This window comes from Rhipicephalus microplus, chromosome X, assembly GCF_043290135.1.
Source record: "Rhipicephalus microplus isolate Deutch F79 chromosome X, USDA_Rmic, whole genome shotgun sequence".
Classification (NCBI taxonomy): Eukaryota; Metazoa; Arthropoda; class Arachnida; order Ixodida; family Ixodidae; genus Rhipicephalus; species Rhipicephalus microplus.
The window spans coordinates 364,623,963-364,639,534 of record NC_134710.1 but is presented as its reverse complement, the minus strand read 5'-3'; the positions used below and the strand labels follow the sequence as shown (position 1 = coordinate 364,639,534).

The window sequence follows — 15,572 nt, the reverse complement described above, 5'->3', positions numbered from 1 at the left end:
CTGCTCTGTGTTTCTATAATTCCCTAGCCTGTATTATACAGGAAGCGGATAGTGCTGGTGTGCGTCAGCTGCCTCGGTGCGCTCTCAACCGCCTGCCTGGTAAGACTGATAGCTCATTCTATCAGCGCCTTGTCGTACTCCCTCCTCACACTGCGACATGTCCTCCACTTGGAGGACATGATGACGGAACAAGATGATACGAAGCCCAAAACCGCAATGTTTGCAAGCCACAACCCGAGCAAACAATTCAACGGTGAGGCCAGAAAATCTACCTGACTAGGCCTGGAGCAACAAGCCAGAGAGCATATTCTTGGCTGGATAGATGGATGGATGTGGCCGTACCCTTTAGATCGGGCGGCGGCTAACGTCACCTAGCCGTAATGCTTAGTGAGCTAACCACTAGAAGTTGGACGGGTACTTTGAAGTGAAGGGTTTAATTTTCAATCGTGCCTTGACTTTAGCCACCAATCAGATAACCTCCTTCTAGTTAAGTCTACCCGCTTAAAGTCTATTTTGCCCTCCCTGTTCCTAAACACCAGTGCTTTGAAAAACTCTGCGCCATCATCTTGAACTATAAGGTGAAGCCCTTTACAGAGCATTGTCAAGTGTTCGGCAGTTTTTTCTTTCTTTTCGCATGCACTGCATATTGTGTCTACCTCTTCATATTTGGCCCGATATGTCTTGGTTCGCAATACTCCTGTCCTGGCCTCAAACAGTAGAGAACTACCCTGAGTATTATCACAGATTCTTTCTTTGGCAATTTCCTGCTTAAAAGTTCGATAGATCTCTAGTGCGAACTTCTTAATCATGCCAATTCTCCACATGTCAGTCTCCGTTTCCTGCAGTTCCTTTTTAACCGATAGTTCTTTCTGGTTTGGCCACCTGCTGTTTTCTAAGTATTTACCAGTCAATTTCCTGGTTCGCTTCCTCCATTTTGTATTGACATTCTTCATGTACAAGTAGCTGAAAACCTTCATAGCCCAATGCTCCTCCCCCATTTCTCTCAATCGCTTCTCAAATTTTATCTTGCTGCTAGCTTCCCTGCCATCAAATGATGTCCATCCCATATCACCTTGTACTCCCTGGTTTGGTGTATTCCCGTGAGCTCCTAAAGCAAGCCTACATATTTCACGTTGCCTAATTTCTAATCTTGCTTGAACTTCTGACCTCATGCACAAGACCGCGTTGCAGAACGTCAGCCCAGGAACCATGACCCCTTTCCATATTCCTCTCAACACATTATACCTATTGTAATTCCACAGTGCCCTATTTTTCATCACTGCTGCATTCCTGTTATCTTTAGTCGTCACGCATATTTCGTGTTCCCTCAGGTACTCGGTCCCATTGCTTATCCATACGCCCAGTTATTTGTATTTATCTGTTATCTCTAGCGTGACTTCCTGTATTCTAAGCTCACTACCTTTGTTATCATTAAAAATCATGACTACTGATTTTTCCTAACTGAATCTAAAATCTAACCTATCTCTCTCATTACCGCAGATGTCCATCAACCTCTGCAAATCTTCCTTGTTGTCGGCCATTAGCACTATATCATCTGCGTATATTAATGCTGGTAGTGCCTGATCAATGAGTTTTCCTTGTTTGACTAAAGATAGGTTGAAGCCAAGTCCCCTTGCCTCTAATTTGGCCTCTAATCTTTGTAGGTACATCATGAATAAGAAGGGTGACAGTGGGCACGCCTGCCTAAGTCCACGTTTCACCACTGTGGGCTTGGATACCTGTTTTTCCCACTTTTTAACTACCTTGTTAGTTTTATAGATTTCCTTTAAACGATTAGTGACTCCATCTTTTACACCCTGTGTGTCTAGTATTCCCCACAAGTCCTCTTGAACCACGCTATTGTACGCTCCCTTGAATTTCTGCAGGCCGGTAGGAAGCTTCACAGCGCAGCGCCTGATCTTGTGAAACGGCGCAGCCATGCAGGCAGGGCATTCAATTCCCTCCCTATTTTTTGTATACTACTGTCCTTGTGTACATCGTAGAACACATAACAGTAATGATAGCAAACAGATCATTGATTTGGGTAGGCTTGGTGTTTTTATTTAAAATGGAACAACGAGGAAGCTGCTGAAGCTCGTGCCTGTATACAGCTGCTTTATATGGAGATGAAAATTTAACGAAAAAAAAATGTAATGATAAACAGTAGGCTCATAACAAACAACATTTCTCTGAGGGTGCATGGAATATATGTCCCATGCAAGGCTATGCATTGCAGTCCTTACTGCATTAATTATATACACGTACTGCAGGGCATGCAAGTGTATGCAGACACACGCTGACGAAATGACATTTTTTGCTACATACAAACGTGCACCGCACCAATTAAGACGCACGTGTTTGTATAGTCAGGGAACACTCGTGAATATTGATGAAATCACACAGCTCGCTTACAGTATAAAACAAACACAATTGCGAACAATAAAATGCGACGCTGTTTAAAGAGGCGGACCCAGGTTACGAGGAGAATTATCAGTATGGCATACACACCACGTGTCAAGCTTTTGCAACATCTAAATAGACTAAATATGGAAAGTTGCCTTTGTAAGTTAACATGACAGTACCAAATAGAGAAGCCACACGAGAGAACAATTCATCGTGGGCTAAAGAATGTGTTTTAAATATTATACACAGCTTTGCAAGATAATATCGACGAGTTTTACTCGTCTAGGTGTGGGAGGTGTAGGCCGGATAAAATGCGATGTTGCTTCAGAGCCTTTCTTTCGTAATATTGCACTTTTATTCAACTCTTTCAAACGCGGCACCGTAAATTTCTACTGGGTGCTCGAACACGGCAAGCAGGTCGCGGGGCAAAATCTTTGTAACATTCTATTACCGAAACAGCGATACTAGCAATGCTTGAGCTGCACTTGCTGTTTTCTAAATGGTAACCTCCTCAATCTCATCACTGTGATCAGGAAACAGAGAGGAAAAGTACAGCAGTAGTACGTAGAGAAATATTCAATTTCAAGCCCTTTAGCAATATCATCTAAACAAATTGCCAGTTCACTGTTGAATTCTCGATGGAAACAAACAGCTGATCAGGGATGCAAGTTTGGCTTGGCAATGGCTTGGCCGTTCATACAGAGCCAAAAGCCGCTGCAGGAAACTGAATTGCGGATCGTATTGAGACAAAATATTTTATACATTTTTGTTTTCTTTGTTTCATTTCTCTAATTGCTCTTATGATGGCGTGGACCGCGCTTCGTGATCTAATGTACCGGCGCACTGTTTTTAAGTTTAGTATGGCGCACGATAATACATGATTGCGTGCTTTAATTTAAAAAGGTTCGCGAGTATGGCAGCAACACTGCAATGTCGGGAAGAGGCACGGGGAAGAGGATAGTAGTAGAACCAGTAGCAGCTGCATGCCCGGGTGGAGCGGCTGATGCCCAGATGGAGGAATGTCAACCCGATGCCTTTTGTGTTGGCCGTTCTGGCAGTTCCGCCGACTTTATAGAAAGAGACGACCCCGTCGCTTGTCCTCTTCTCTTTTCCTTCGGGCATCAGCGACAACATTGACGGATGACGTGTTCGACTTCACCGTGCACGTGAGTATAGGTTGGTTTTTCATTCGAGTGAATTCTTGTTCAGATTTGCAACTTGTCGACTTCATCCTGATCACCTGTCACCGGCAATAAGTCACATACGTGTGATATTTAGGTGAAATAAATGATAATGCACATTTTCTGCTCCATTTGCGTGACTTAGCTACACCAGGACATGAGGTAAAGCCTTTGTCGCCTAGCCACTAGCAGGCAAGATCGATCACTCGCATCCTTCAGTTCACGAATCAACGCGCCTGTCTTAAAATTAGTAAGCTGCTCGCAAAGAAATCTTACCGAGGCAATTTTGTTTTCTGTGAACAATGCTCCGTAGATTTGTCTTGAATAACAAAAAAAAACTTGAAAAATAAATGTCGCGACCTTTTAGAAAACGCCGTGTCTAAGAGCTAGACGCGGCATTTTGTAAAAGGTTCATTAAATTCAGTATGTTTTCGTAGTTTCTGCTTGAAATTATTATTGTCTATGAATTTCATGGCCCAATCTTTTGCTTTGGCTGAAAATTTCGGCGGCAAAAACTTTGTTCAGTGTCCCTCTAAGGGCAGGTGTAGATGCCATCATTTCAGTCGCAAATCTTTTTGCTAGTCGGTCGGCTGGTTAACAATAAGGGTACTAACTAGAGTTCCAGATTTCATCAGCAACACATCGTCATGGCTTCATCAGATGCTGCATTATATACATTCTATCCTCGTTTTTAAATAGGTGTACCGTATGGTCCACTGTTACAGGAAACAAGCGAGCTCATGGACAGTGAGCCATGTGGTGCTAACTGGCAGCGAGGCTTGTGAATGGGACGCATGCGCATAGAATCGGGGTGCGCCCAGTTTTGTCTGCCATTTCTCCGCCTGCACGCATGACAGCATTGGAAAGCGCATCCGTATTTTAGCTGCGCAATTTATCTAGCCCAGTGCCTCCTGCTTCAGGGATTTCCTGTGAGCACAAAAAATGCATGATTTTAATCGTTGCTGCAGTGTTTTGCAAGTTGTCACCGTAAAGCACATCATATTTTTCGCATAATGCTCGCTGCAACTAGCAAGTTTCGATGACTCAAAATGCTGTTCAGGTCTGATGTAGCAAACATTTTAAGCTCGTCCTCGTGACCATGAAATATTGGTTTATTAAATAATGGAAGGAAGAGTTGGTATCAGTTGATTTACAGTGTGAAAATGAAAAGTGCGAAGGACCGTGCCTCGCAAGTAAGCCCCGAGAGCATGAGCAGAGAAGTAGCAGATGAGGATGCTCATGCGCTGCATTTCCAAATCTCACCAGCACTAATGCTTGACGGACTGCTGGCCACGCACTAGCGTGTTCTTTCTGAAACAGGACTTTGGCCCTGTAAGCAAGTTCTTGAAGGGCATAAGTAAAACGTAGAATGGGCCCCCTAAATGCACCCATCCTTGAACCATTGGGCTTATGAATTAGTGCCCTTTTCAAAATACAACTATTCTGAGCTATGAATTGTGACAGAACAGTGCACGAAGTTTATAAATGGGAAAAAAGTCTTTAAATGTCCCTTTTATACATGGTGTTCTTGTGATGTCACTTCTACCGTTGTCGCCCTCTCCCGCCATGCCCGGGTAACTCCCTGGGTACCTACGGCAGTTCACGTGCTGCAGTGCGGTTTGTTGGGGGCTCGTCATCTGTTGCTGTGAACGATGTGGAAGCATTGTGGTTTTTTGTTGTCTTACTTTAACGAGCTCATTGGATTAGGAAGGCCTCGCTCGTTCACTCGATACAAGACCAGATAATCAAGATGTGCGACACATATACCAGTCACGGCGTACACCGGCTGCCCGCCACAACCTATGAGGGCCTATTATCTTGCTTTCACTACAAATTGCCTGGCCCAAAAACAAGTGAACAAGTGAAAGCTCAAAATCTCTCGAGCCGCAATTTTAAGAGTGGATGTGCGAAGCGCAGCTGCTCCCATCGAAAACTAGTCGTGCAGAGCTAGGCAAGTTTACAAGAGATATAATATTATGAATATATTGTCACGGCCTATGCCACCAAAGTAGCAATGCCCCCCCCCCTCCAAGTGTTTTAAACAGTGCTGATGTTGAGCTTGAGCCTCTTTGATTGCAATTTGTGGAAATAGTCGAGGAAAATATTATACAAGGCAGATAGCGACTTTGCGTGGTGTGTGCCGCGGTAATGCCAGTCATCACTTTATTTTTCGCGTATGCTTTAACACACTTTTCACTTTGTATTTTGCTTTTGTTGTACGCTAATGTACAGTGGAGTCACTGAACATGATAGAGACCGTGTATGGAATTAATTGACTAATTAAAAAAAATCCTGACGCCCAACTTGAACCGATCGGCTATACTTCAAGGTGAACTAATATTGTTTCCCATTCTTTATAGTTTGTTTCAATGAAATACCAAATCTCCTCGATCGCCATCACGATTTTAACTACGGACAAGTTTGTATGTACGGTATCTTGGTAAGCTATATCTGTTTGCAGGTAAATACTTGGCTATGGCACTTACCCGTAATGAAGTTGCACCTGAAGATGCAAATATTGCAAAGTTTCTTCAAGTAGCTTTTGTTAATCTGCACCAGCCAAATACGCTGGTACTTTTAGGAAAATCGGAATGTGCGTTCTCAATTTCAGGTTATAACTTTCAGCGAAGAAACACCCTAAGCTCTGCTCCCTCTGCGTGGACTACTAAATCAACTTGCCTCACTAGCAGCTCATAATTTCTCAAACTTGCATCGTGAGGCAAAACTAAACGGGTGCAAGCACGAGGAGACAACATGGCAGTTGTAGGCGATAGATTCGGTTGGTGCCCGGGCATGTTGGTGGCGCATTTCGGAAGTGACGAAAAGGCGCTGCGAGATGCACGTGCACACTTTGTATAGTTGCTGTATTGGACAGCAAACTTTTTTTCTTATCTGAGCAGTTTTACCAAAGGAAGCTTCATCATATGGCGTGATAAATGAAGCGAATCCACAGGTTGAACCACATCATAGCCTCGCTGTGATTTTGTACTTTTTTTAGCTCGCAAAATTTATTTGTACATATAAGTGACAACTTGCCAGTAATAAGGCAGCACTTGTTTCTTTACCATATGATCATCTCCGGTATGCTGCTGCCTCAATATTTCAAATTCTAAGCATTTACACCATTGTATGCTAACTTTTCCTTCAAAGTGAGACAAGCCACATGTGTATCGTAGATCAACAAGCATGCCAGTTTTACGTACTTGCAAGGTAAACATCAGAAATGCACAGTTGATCAAAAATACTAGTTTAATGGTGCATCTACATAGCAAAGCACCTGTGGCACCTCTGGAACAAGATAATGCCACGTATGTTAGAAGAGATAATTAAAAAAGACAGGGGACATTCCGTGAACAAATAGAAACAAAAATAAAATTGCACGTGGCAGCGAGCGAAGGCGGCAAGGGGGGGGGGGAGCCCGTGGGACTTCAGCGGATGAACGTAAGGTGTGTGTTTAATATGTGGAAGAAAAAAAAAATTCAAAATTTTGGCGACTGAAATGAGGGTGACTTAGTGAGTGCGCTCATGACGAGAGTAAACACGGTTATTATTTTTTTTTTCAAATCTCTTTTGAAAGCCACAAAAAATCTGTATGTGGTGCAGCCTAACAGAAGGTCCGTGAAGGCAAATTATGAATTCGTCGTTGTACAAAGGCCTTTTTTTTTTTTCATGCGCACCATTCCCGCCGCGGTGGTCTAGTGGCTAAGGTACTCGGCTGCTGACCCGCAGGGCGCGAGTTCGAATCCCGGCTGCGGCGGCTGCATTTCCGATGGAGGCGGGAATGTTGTGGGCCCGTGTGCTCAGATTTAGGTGCACGTTAAAGAACCCCAGGTGGTCTAAATTTCCGGAGCCCTCCACTACGGCGTCTATCATAATCATATAGTGGTTTTGGGACGTTAAATCCCACATATCAATCAATCAATCATGCGCACCATAAATAGTGCTCAAAATTTAATTGCATATGTTGTTTTCATCCTCGCTGTATTCCGTGCTGTTTATGATGTAAAAAAAAAGTAGCACGCTGAAGTGGTGCTGTTTTTGGGCAACAGTTGAAAATGGTGGGGTGCATGAATGCGGAATACTGCCGCTTACACTCAAATCACTCTTGTGGTGTTTGCAGCATGTGTTGTGTATACACAGCTGCATATTTCCTAGCTAGAAAAATTTGATTTTAGGTGTTTCACGCCATTTTCCATGTAACTATTCCACAATTGCACACACTGATCAGCAGGCTTTCAATTGCGCTGAAGGACACAGGTGCCATAAAATTCATAGTCGATTCTTTCAAGAAACCGTATGTAAAGGCTGAAGCTTCATGCGTACATACACACACACATACCATATTGTTTTTTGTACTTTATGAAAGCTGCGAAGGTCTCATGTGCCTCCAAGCGTAACCTGTCTTATTTATTCTCCATCAGCGCAAAAGTTTTGTGAGTTTCAAATAAAAGTACTTTGCGCATGGCCACTTTTGGGTAATTTTTTTGTGTAGGTGTTATTTGAGCAGCCTACAGTGTTTACTTTATAAGCCTGTATGTATATGTTGCATTATAAGGATGCAGAATGTGTGTAGCTGTACAATATAGATGAAGTGTAAAAATTAAGTGTGTTTATTGTAGTGTTCTTGCAACCAATCTTACCCCCGTATTCTAGAACGTCCTTCCACTCAACGCTTCACCTTCACTTGAGATGGCTGATGGGAGCGCCGTCTCTAAGCAGAGAAAATTGCTGTATGTCAGCAATAATCTGCTGTGATTCTCGAGTAGCGCAGCGTCGCTTTCAAACGAGCAGCGGCACAGTGCTCAACTCTGTCAAGTGAAGGGTGAAAGTCGAGTCGGGGAGCGTTTATGAATATGGGGGTTAGTTTTGTTGTCTTGTTAACCTGCCATTAACACTGGATTGATGCTACTTTGCTCTAGCTGTACAGTGCTCTCCAAGGCTCAAGGAGGCACCGCACGGGGAAGGCTCGGAGCAAATCATGCGTGAGTTTCCTTTCATTGTTACACTATGCATGTATTAAGTGATAGACTTTAATGTATGCTATTTGTATTGTGCAAGTTTTTGGGGACATACAACTTCCAACACTTATATGTTCTGACGAAAATCACGCAAGAATGAGAGAAGCTTGTGCAAAAATTATGCAAGAGTGTAAGAAGCTTTTGCAGAAGTCTGTGAAGTGAAGTTTTTAAGTTTTGTGGCAATGTGTCATTGTACAGTGGTCAACAGTCTTGCTCAGCATGCTTGACTGCAGGGCTCCCGGCTGCACAGGCGCATCTACGGAGTGCCTGATGCATGATGGGCCAAATGTCAGCCTGCACACTGGTGCCTCTTATCCCCGTTTGTCTGTTACATCAGTGTCTCTTGTAAGGGGGATCAACTGTGCTACCTTTTTTTTTCGAATGTAATGAGTTCTTTTTCCAGATTATTATTGTTTTAAGGTAGAGCCTCACATTTCTATCAAATACTGAAGATTCTATTTTTCCTTCTAGATGCTATAATGTCACTCCTTGTGTTACAATAGAGTGAACACTGTTATGAGAAAAGCTACTTTATGGAGTTAACTCACTCCATATTGACTTAACACACAGAATTGGTGAAAACTACACTCCATTCCAGCTGCATTAGGAATAATATTCATTTGCATACTTCTGTTTCTTTTGTTTGTTTGTTGGCTGGAGGTTTGGAGTATAGGGTGGCCAGAGGGCACTGTGTAGTCTTTCTTCATCTTCCCAATTTTGTGAACATCAATTGATAGCCGTATGGGAAGCAGCCAGCATGCTGAAACAGCGGTGCAAGCATGCAAGATGTTCACCATTGCATGCAGTCAGTTGCTGTGAGCAACCTACTGCATACAATTAACTGCGAGTGGTGAACTAACGCTGCACTATGTGTGCCTCCTGGAATGCTGCAATGGTAAAGTGCCACAATCGTATAGTAACATGGATAATATCGCAATTTGTTTGTTGAATAATTTTGCAACAGAATCAATGGAGTTTTGGATAAATTTGTGTATCTGCCTGGTTCATCAAAGCTACAGAGTCAAATGCGGTATATACTCGCGTATTATGTGTACTTTTTTTGTCAATCCGGTCATGTGCGAAGCTTGTAGGAATCGCTGGCCTAAAAGCTCAACTGGGAATATATGTTGCAGGCGCTGTCACAGCTGTCTCAAAGCGGATTGTCATTTGTTTGCTAAGCCTGTTCAAATGCCCCCATTTTCTTGAAGTTCTTCCGAACAGTGCTCACAAAAACCAGTTCCCACGACAGGGTTATACCAGAGAACATAAGTACTCTCCAATAATTGTCGGGAACCCAACGTAAAGTAAGATGCAGACAAGGAAGCGCGATGCCAACACAGTGCTGTGTGTGTCGCCCTTCATGTGTGTGTGTGTCCATTCCTTGTCCCAGTCTTCTATTGCGTTGTGTTCCCTCCGATATCTAACCAACACACCCAAGCTTCTATGCTAAGTCTTATTCAACGCACTTTTCTGCTGGCTCCCATACTGAATATTGCATGTCGAAGAACTCCACGCTGAGGTGCTTAGCGGTAGCACGGTTTCAGTTTTCTTCGGTAAGCTTTATAACAGCAATCTGCCTCGTATATAATTATTGTAGCCTATCACAAGGAACGGTAAAAACGCAATGGCCAGATGGCGAAACCGAAAAAAAAAATGAGTGCGAAAACCTGTCTCATCTAGTTGATGTGACAGGTCCTTGCACGCGTTCAACATCTGTGCTGTGTCTCGGGAATACATTCTTGCCGTGGAAGAGGTGGGAAGATAGGAGGCAAACCTTTAGGCATTTCGGACTACACATAAACAGGTTTCAGTTTTCAAGTTCGATATTCTAGGGAAAGCATAAAAGTTCATGGAAGAAGGGACCTTGCACTCAGTCCATTTTGTGTAAGACTGCACTCGCCTGCTCGACAAGAGATGTGCCTGACCAGAGCATCATGAAGTCAAATGTGTCAGTGTGTGTGCTAGCAAGGTGGCTCGGGCTGGTTGGGGAGGGCAAAGTACGCGAGCAAAAAGTTTCTTGTAGTAAAGCAGGCTGGCTAATTATACTGGTGAGCAAAGTATGTGAGGATGCAAATTGTGCGAGTAAATATGGTATGTACTCTTGTATGTTTCAGCTCTATTGCTACGGATCCTGCGGATCCAACTTGGCATCCGGCAGCAACAAAGACAGGTTCTGCAGGAGGTGCGACAGCTGAAGCACAAGGTACGGCTCTTGTCCGTGCCTCAGCACGCCCAGCCAGCACAGCGCCCCTCTGACCTTCCCCGGCTGCCTGCTGGTACAATTGGAGAAGTGGAGGCAGCAGAGGCAGCTACGCAGAGTAAAGCTGTGGCTGCGGCTTTGGTGTATATTTCTTGATTTTTAATATGCCTATGTAACATGCAGAAATTTAGTACTGCTTTAAGATACTGTGTTTCGGGAAACAAACTAGTCAGGTTATCTCATGAGCCACTGTACTACAGTCGAATATGAATAATTCGTACTCAAAGAGGCCAGAAAATTTGTTCAAATTAAAAGTAGTTCAAAATAATGAAAGTTACCGTAATTACTTGAATCTAACACGCACCTTTTTTCCGGTTAAGAGAGTTCATAAATCGCATGTGCGTTAGATTCGAGTACGAAAAAAAAATGAATATGGTCATTCTATATCCATCGCCACTTACAAAATGGCCGCCCCCTACGTGCGTCGGCATGGCGCGTCGGTCATTTCTGCCTATGTGTTTCCCATGCGCGGCACTTCATACGTGTGCTGAGGAGTTCGTCAACTTGTAGTACATTAGCATCGACGGCATGGTAGGGCCGACTCCAAAAACTCGATGAGTGCACCACAATGCTGCTTCTAAAAGAAAAGTCGTCGCGTGTGCCGGAACGGACAGAAATCGGGCCGCATCGCGGTCATTCGGAGTTCCCGAAACGTGCGTGCGGGACTGGCGGAAACAAAAGCAGAATATTGTCGACAGCAAAGATTCACGCAAAGGCTTCAGTGGACCACAGCAGGGTCGGTTTCCACAAATTGAACAGCTGCTCGGCGAGTATGTGAATAAGCAGTGAGCGGCACAGCGGCCCGTGACGACAGAACTGCTCCAAGTGCAGGCTATGCAGTTAGCCTTAGAAAAAGAGCTAATGCAGAGCCATTTTAAAGCGAGCAGGTGCTGGCTAACGAACTTTATGAAGAGAAAAGGCTTTTCCCTCCGAAGGCGAACGGGCATATGCCGGAAGTTGCCGGAGGAGTACGAAGAAAAGCTTCAGAGTCTTCAGAGGTTCCTCCTAAACTTGCGGCACAACAACGGCTACCTGCTTGGGCAAATCGGGAATGCCGATCACACGCCTCTTTAATTCGACATGCCTGGTACCACAACCGTCTAGGAGAAGGGGGCGAAGCAAGTTTGTGTACTGACATCGGGCCACGGTAAAACTAGAGTGACAGCAATGCTCTGTTGCACGTCAGATAGGCATAAGCTTCCCCCGTTTCATATTTAAACAGAAGACGCTCTCAAAAAGAGTCGTTTTCGCGAGTGGTGTGATCAAGCGGGCCAACGAGAAAAAAGGGTGCGCGTTGTAACCGATGTCTTAGTTTTTTTTTTTTTTTGTCATGGAAACCGGGCGCGCGTTACAATCGAGGGCGCGATAGAATAGAGTAAATACGGTAAACGAGCGGAGGGCTCACCATGCAGTGATGCATGTGCATGGAGAAGTTTTATTCACAAATTACAGGACATCCGTCATTAATTAAAGTAGTCAATACATGTCTGTACACGTTGGCCTTGCAACGAGTCAACAAGTTTTGCGTGCAGTTTGCAAAGCATTTGTACTTCGGCTTGAGTATTCTCCTGGCAAAAGAAGTTGCGCGCGGCAATGTCCAGTGCTGACACTCTTCGAAGACAACTGTGTTTCCACTGTTACCATCTGCGCTGCAGCCGGAGCGTGGCCAGCGCATGATGAGAATGGAGGAGCGTCTCCACCTGGAGAAAAGCAGATCGGCATTCGAGAAAGAAACACTCCGCGGCAGCTTTTTTTTTTCTCTCTTCATGCGCGGTGTTGAAAGGAGAAGAGTCTCTTCTCTACATAGCCGGAACGAAAAACAGGGAAGCGTGACACCGGCGCGTTGCAGATCGGCATGAGAGAGCCAACTCTCTGCGACAGCTTTTTTTCCCCTCTTCATGCGCAGTGTTAAGAGGAGAAGGGTCTCTACGTGGCAGGGACGGAAAAAGCCGAAGCGGGGCACAGGAATGTCGCAGATTGGCATTTGGCAAACATTCCACCGCAGTCTTTTCTTTCCTTTTCTTCATTTTCTTCTTCAAGCACAGCGATGAGGTGTCTGAAGTGCCACCGCAGGATTGGGCGGGGTGCTGAGAGCGTTTTCGGAGCGCGGTATAGCTTTGATAGGACCACAGCGTCAGTTCGAATTAAGTGTGTTGGAATTAATGAGATTCGACTGTATTTACTATAGTCTGTGAAGTCCGAGTGAACTGTCCTAAGCTAGCAGACGATGTAGGCGGCATCGTGTGTTTGATGGGCAGTGACTAGCAATAGCCTGCTTAAAACAGACATTCAGTAATTTTGTTCATTTATCACCCTATTTCGTGTCCGCTGCGGCTCTCTCTACCTTGAGCTACAGTTCACCCTGCCTTGTGTTAGCCGATTTCTTACTTTTTTTAAAAATCTAACATGCACCCAATTTCGCAGTGTGAAGAAAAATGCACCTTTGTTTATTGTAATGAGATTTCTATAGCGACATGCCTCTTTGTTGGCTATCACAGAAAAATATAAACAGCAAATGGTGCGACCATCTAGTGCGACCTTTATTTTTCTATCAGTTTCATCTATGACCAAGATTTGGTCGCTCTAAGGTTGCCTCTTAGTACACCTTGATCATGTTCATTTATCTTGTTGTTCTCTGCTTACAATGCATTGATTAAAAACATGTCCAAGCTTCTTTTTGAATTCCACATATTTTATCGTTTTTCACCTGTAGAAGCTACTCCTGGTCAACATTCAGGCAAAGACATTGTAACCTCGAAGAAACGTGTATTGGAATTTGAGCACTGTACAAAGTAATTATACTATTTCATAGCTAGAATCAATATTTATTAAGGGTTATAACAGTGTTGTATTTGATTTCATAACAGCGAAACTGCATTCAGAGAAGGACTCTGAAAGGTTCTCACACTGAGTGTGAGAGGGCTGATGTGGAAACCATTTTAGGTCAAGTGAGTTGAAGTTAGCGTAAAAAAACAATGAAATGTTGTGATGCCCAAAAATTCAAGTTGTTGTTTTCAGTGTCCTCTTCTTGCAGATTTTTATCATGAAAACATTTCGATGTGCTGTTGCGTTCACCCCATCTATGCTTCTTGCATTTTTTTACAGTGCAAGCACCTCCTGCAGATTGGGGGACGTGGCCTCCGAGAAATTGGTGTGAATGCCATGAAGGCTGTATTGGCACATGACGTGCAAGTGCTGTACAGCCTTCATGGCATAAAAGGGAAAAGGGCCTTTGTGAACCTGAGGCTCTGTAGATTAGTGACAGGTTAGACTTGTTCATTGTTTGTGTGTGTACCCTTGTGTATTCTCTGTACTGCAGTGCTTCATGTGTACTATGGTATTTCTGTTCTTGTATGCAGATGTCATCTGCCAAAAAGCAGGGTGCGACCAGGCGGAGGCCCTCAACTTTATTAAGAGGTGGCTGCCAGGGTCTGGTGATCGCTGTGGGGGCAGGAAGCGGCGCTTCAGAGAAGCATTTCTTGTGGAGCAGCCCGATGATCCCCACTCTCAGAGTGCAGATTATCGGCTGCTCGCGGCAGCTGGCTTCCTGCCCAGCCACAGCAGCCAGGGCCTTGACAGCACCACTGTCACTGTGCCCCCAACGCAACCTGACCTGCAGTAGAGCGGGCCTTTTTTAGTTGTGTATATATATTTTTCAATGTATACATTTTTTGTTGTACCAAATAAATAAAAAAAAACAAAGAATAAATAGTCTGCAGACTGTCCGTGGTGCACTGTTCGGCTAGCTTATGCTGATTCGGAAGCACCATCACCATGTTTTAGTTACAAAAAAATGCTCTAAACTATGAATATTCTCGATTACCATGTGGGGGACATATGTGGGGATTGCAAGTGGGGGACATACGCTTTCAACATTTACTTCCTAACGACTTTTTTCGATCTGCTGTACCAAATACCAGTACCAAATAAAGCAATCGCTATTGCAAAAGATAAATTGGTAAAAAAATAAGCTACACTTCTAGTGTTAGCAAAGGGAATGAGGTATAAAAGATAAAATAGATCGAGTAACTGCTTTCAGTTCTCAGCATTCAATTTTCTGTTGACCCAAGTATACAGGGCTGCAAAGCTACAAGAGCGGGTCATCGAGGCATATTGTTTAAATCTTCCGGTAAGAAAAATTCCCTACTAATAATGGTTACATAATGGCAAGCCAATCAGTAGCCAATATTCGTCGTGCAGGAAACATCGGTGTAATAACGGCATTTGATTGGCTGCAATGTGGCCCTGGATTGGTCCAATGTCGGTCGTACATCCGTAGCCAATATTCGTCGTGCAGCAAACATCGGCGTAAAAATGGCATGTGATTGGCTGAAATAAGGCCCAATGTTGGCCGAACATTGGCAGCTTTGTCGGCAATACGATGGGCCTTCGTCGGCCGAATGTTGGTTGCATACTGGCTAAAACATCGGCAAAACGTCGGCCCATCATTGGCTTGAACGTCGGCCCGACATTGGAAGAAGTTGCACTTCCGACGTCGGCCCGACGTCGGTGCCGATGTTAGCCGATGTTGGTCCAAGATTGGTCCAACGGCGGCGTGCTGCCTGGGTAGGGCTACAGCTTATTAGATGGACACGCCTCTAAACACGCAGGAGCCATGGCGTCCATCATGCCAACATGAAGACGTGTACAACGTGGTGATGAACGAACACTGCCATTATCGCGCGCATTCGTCTTTTCTTGGAAAAGAAA

At 44.3% G+C, this 15,572-nt stretch overlaps 1 protein-coding gene across 2 annotated transcripts; it reads left to right on the top strand.

Annotated features, from left to right (window-relative positions):
• The first annotated feature begins 3,215 nt into the window (after positions 1-3,215).
• On the top strand, positions 3,216-14,571 carry LOC142776364 (uncharacterized). 2 transcript variants are annotated; one of them, XM_075879912.1, is made up of 5 exons: positions 3,216-3,569; positions 8,512-8,566; positions 10,717-10,805; positions 13,968-14,127; positions 14,222-14,571. In XM_075879912.1, the coding sequence occupies exons 1-5, from the start codon at positions 3,423-3,425 to the stop codon at positions 14,482-14,484; spliced, it is 714 nt and encodes a 237-aa protein (XP_075736027.1). In that variant the 5' UTR covers positions 3,216-3,422; the 3' UTR covers positions 14,485-14,571. The 2 variants fall into 2 exon arrangements, with proteins under 2 accessions (XP_075736027.1, XP_075736028.1); XM_075879913.1 differs by having other exon boundaries at positions 3,503-3,569; positions 8,504-8,566.
• The last annotated feature ends 1,001 nt before the right edge of the window (positions 14,572-15,572 follow it).

Bases quoted from the DNA above. Each gene is read 5' to 3' on its own strand.
- LOC142776364 (XM_075879912.1), top strand. From the start codon at position 3,423: ATGTCAACCCGATGCCTTTTGTGTTGGCCGTTCTGGCAGTTCCGCCGA. The intron at 8,567-10,716 runs GTGAGTTTCCTT...TGTATGTTTCAG, and splicing joins AGGCTCGGAGCAAATCATGC to CTCTATTGCTACGGATCCTG. The intron at 14,128-14,221 runs GTTAGACTTGTT...TCTTGTATGCAG, and splicing joins GCTCTGTAGATTAGTGACAG to ATGTCATCTGCCAAAAAGCA.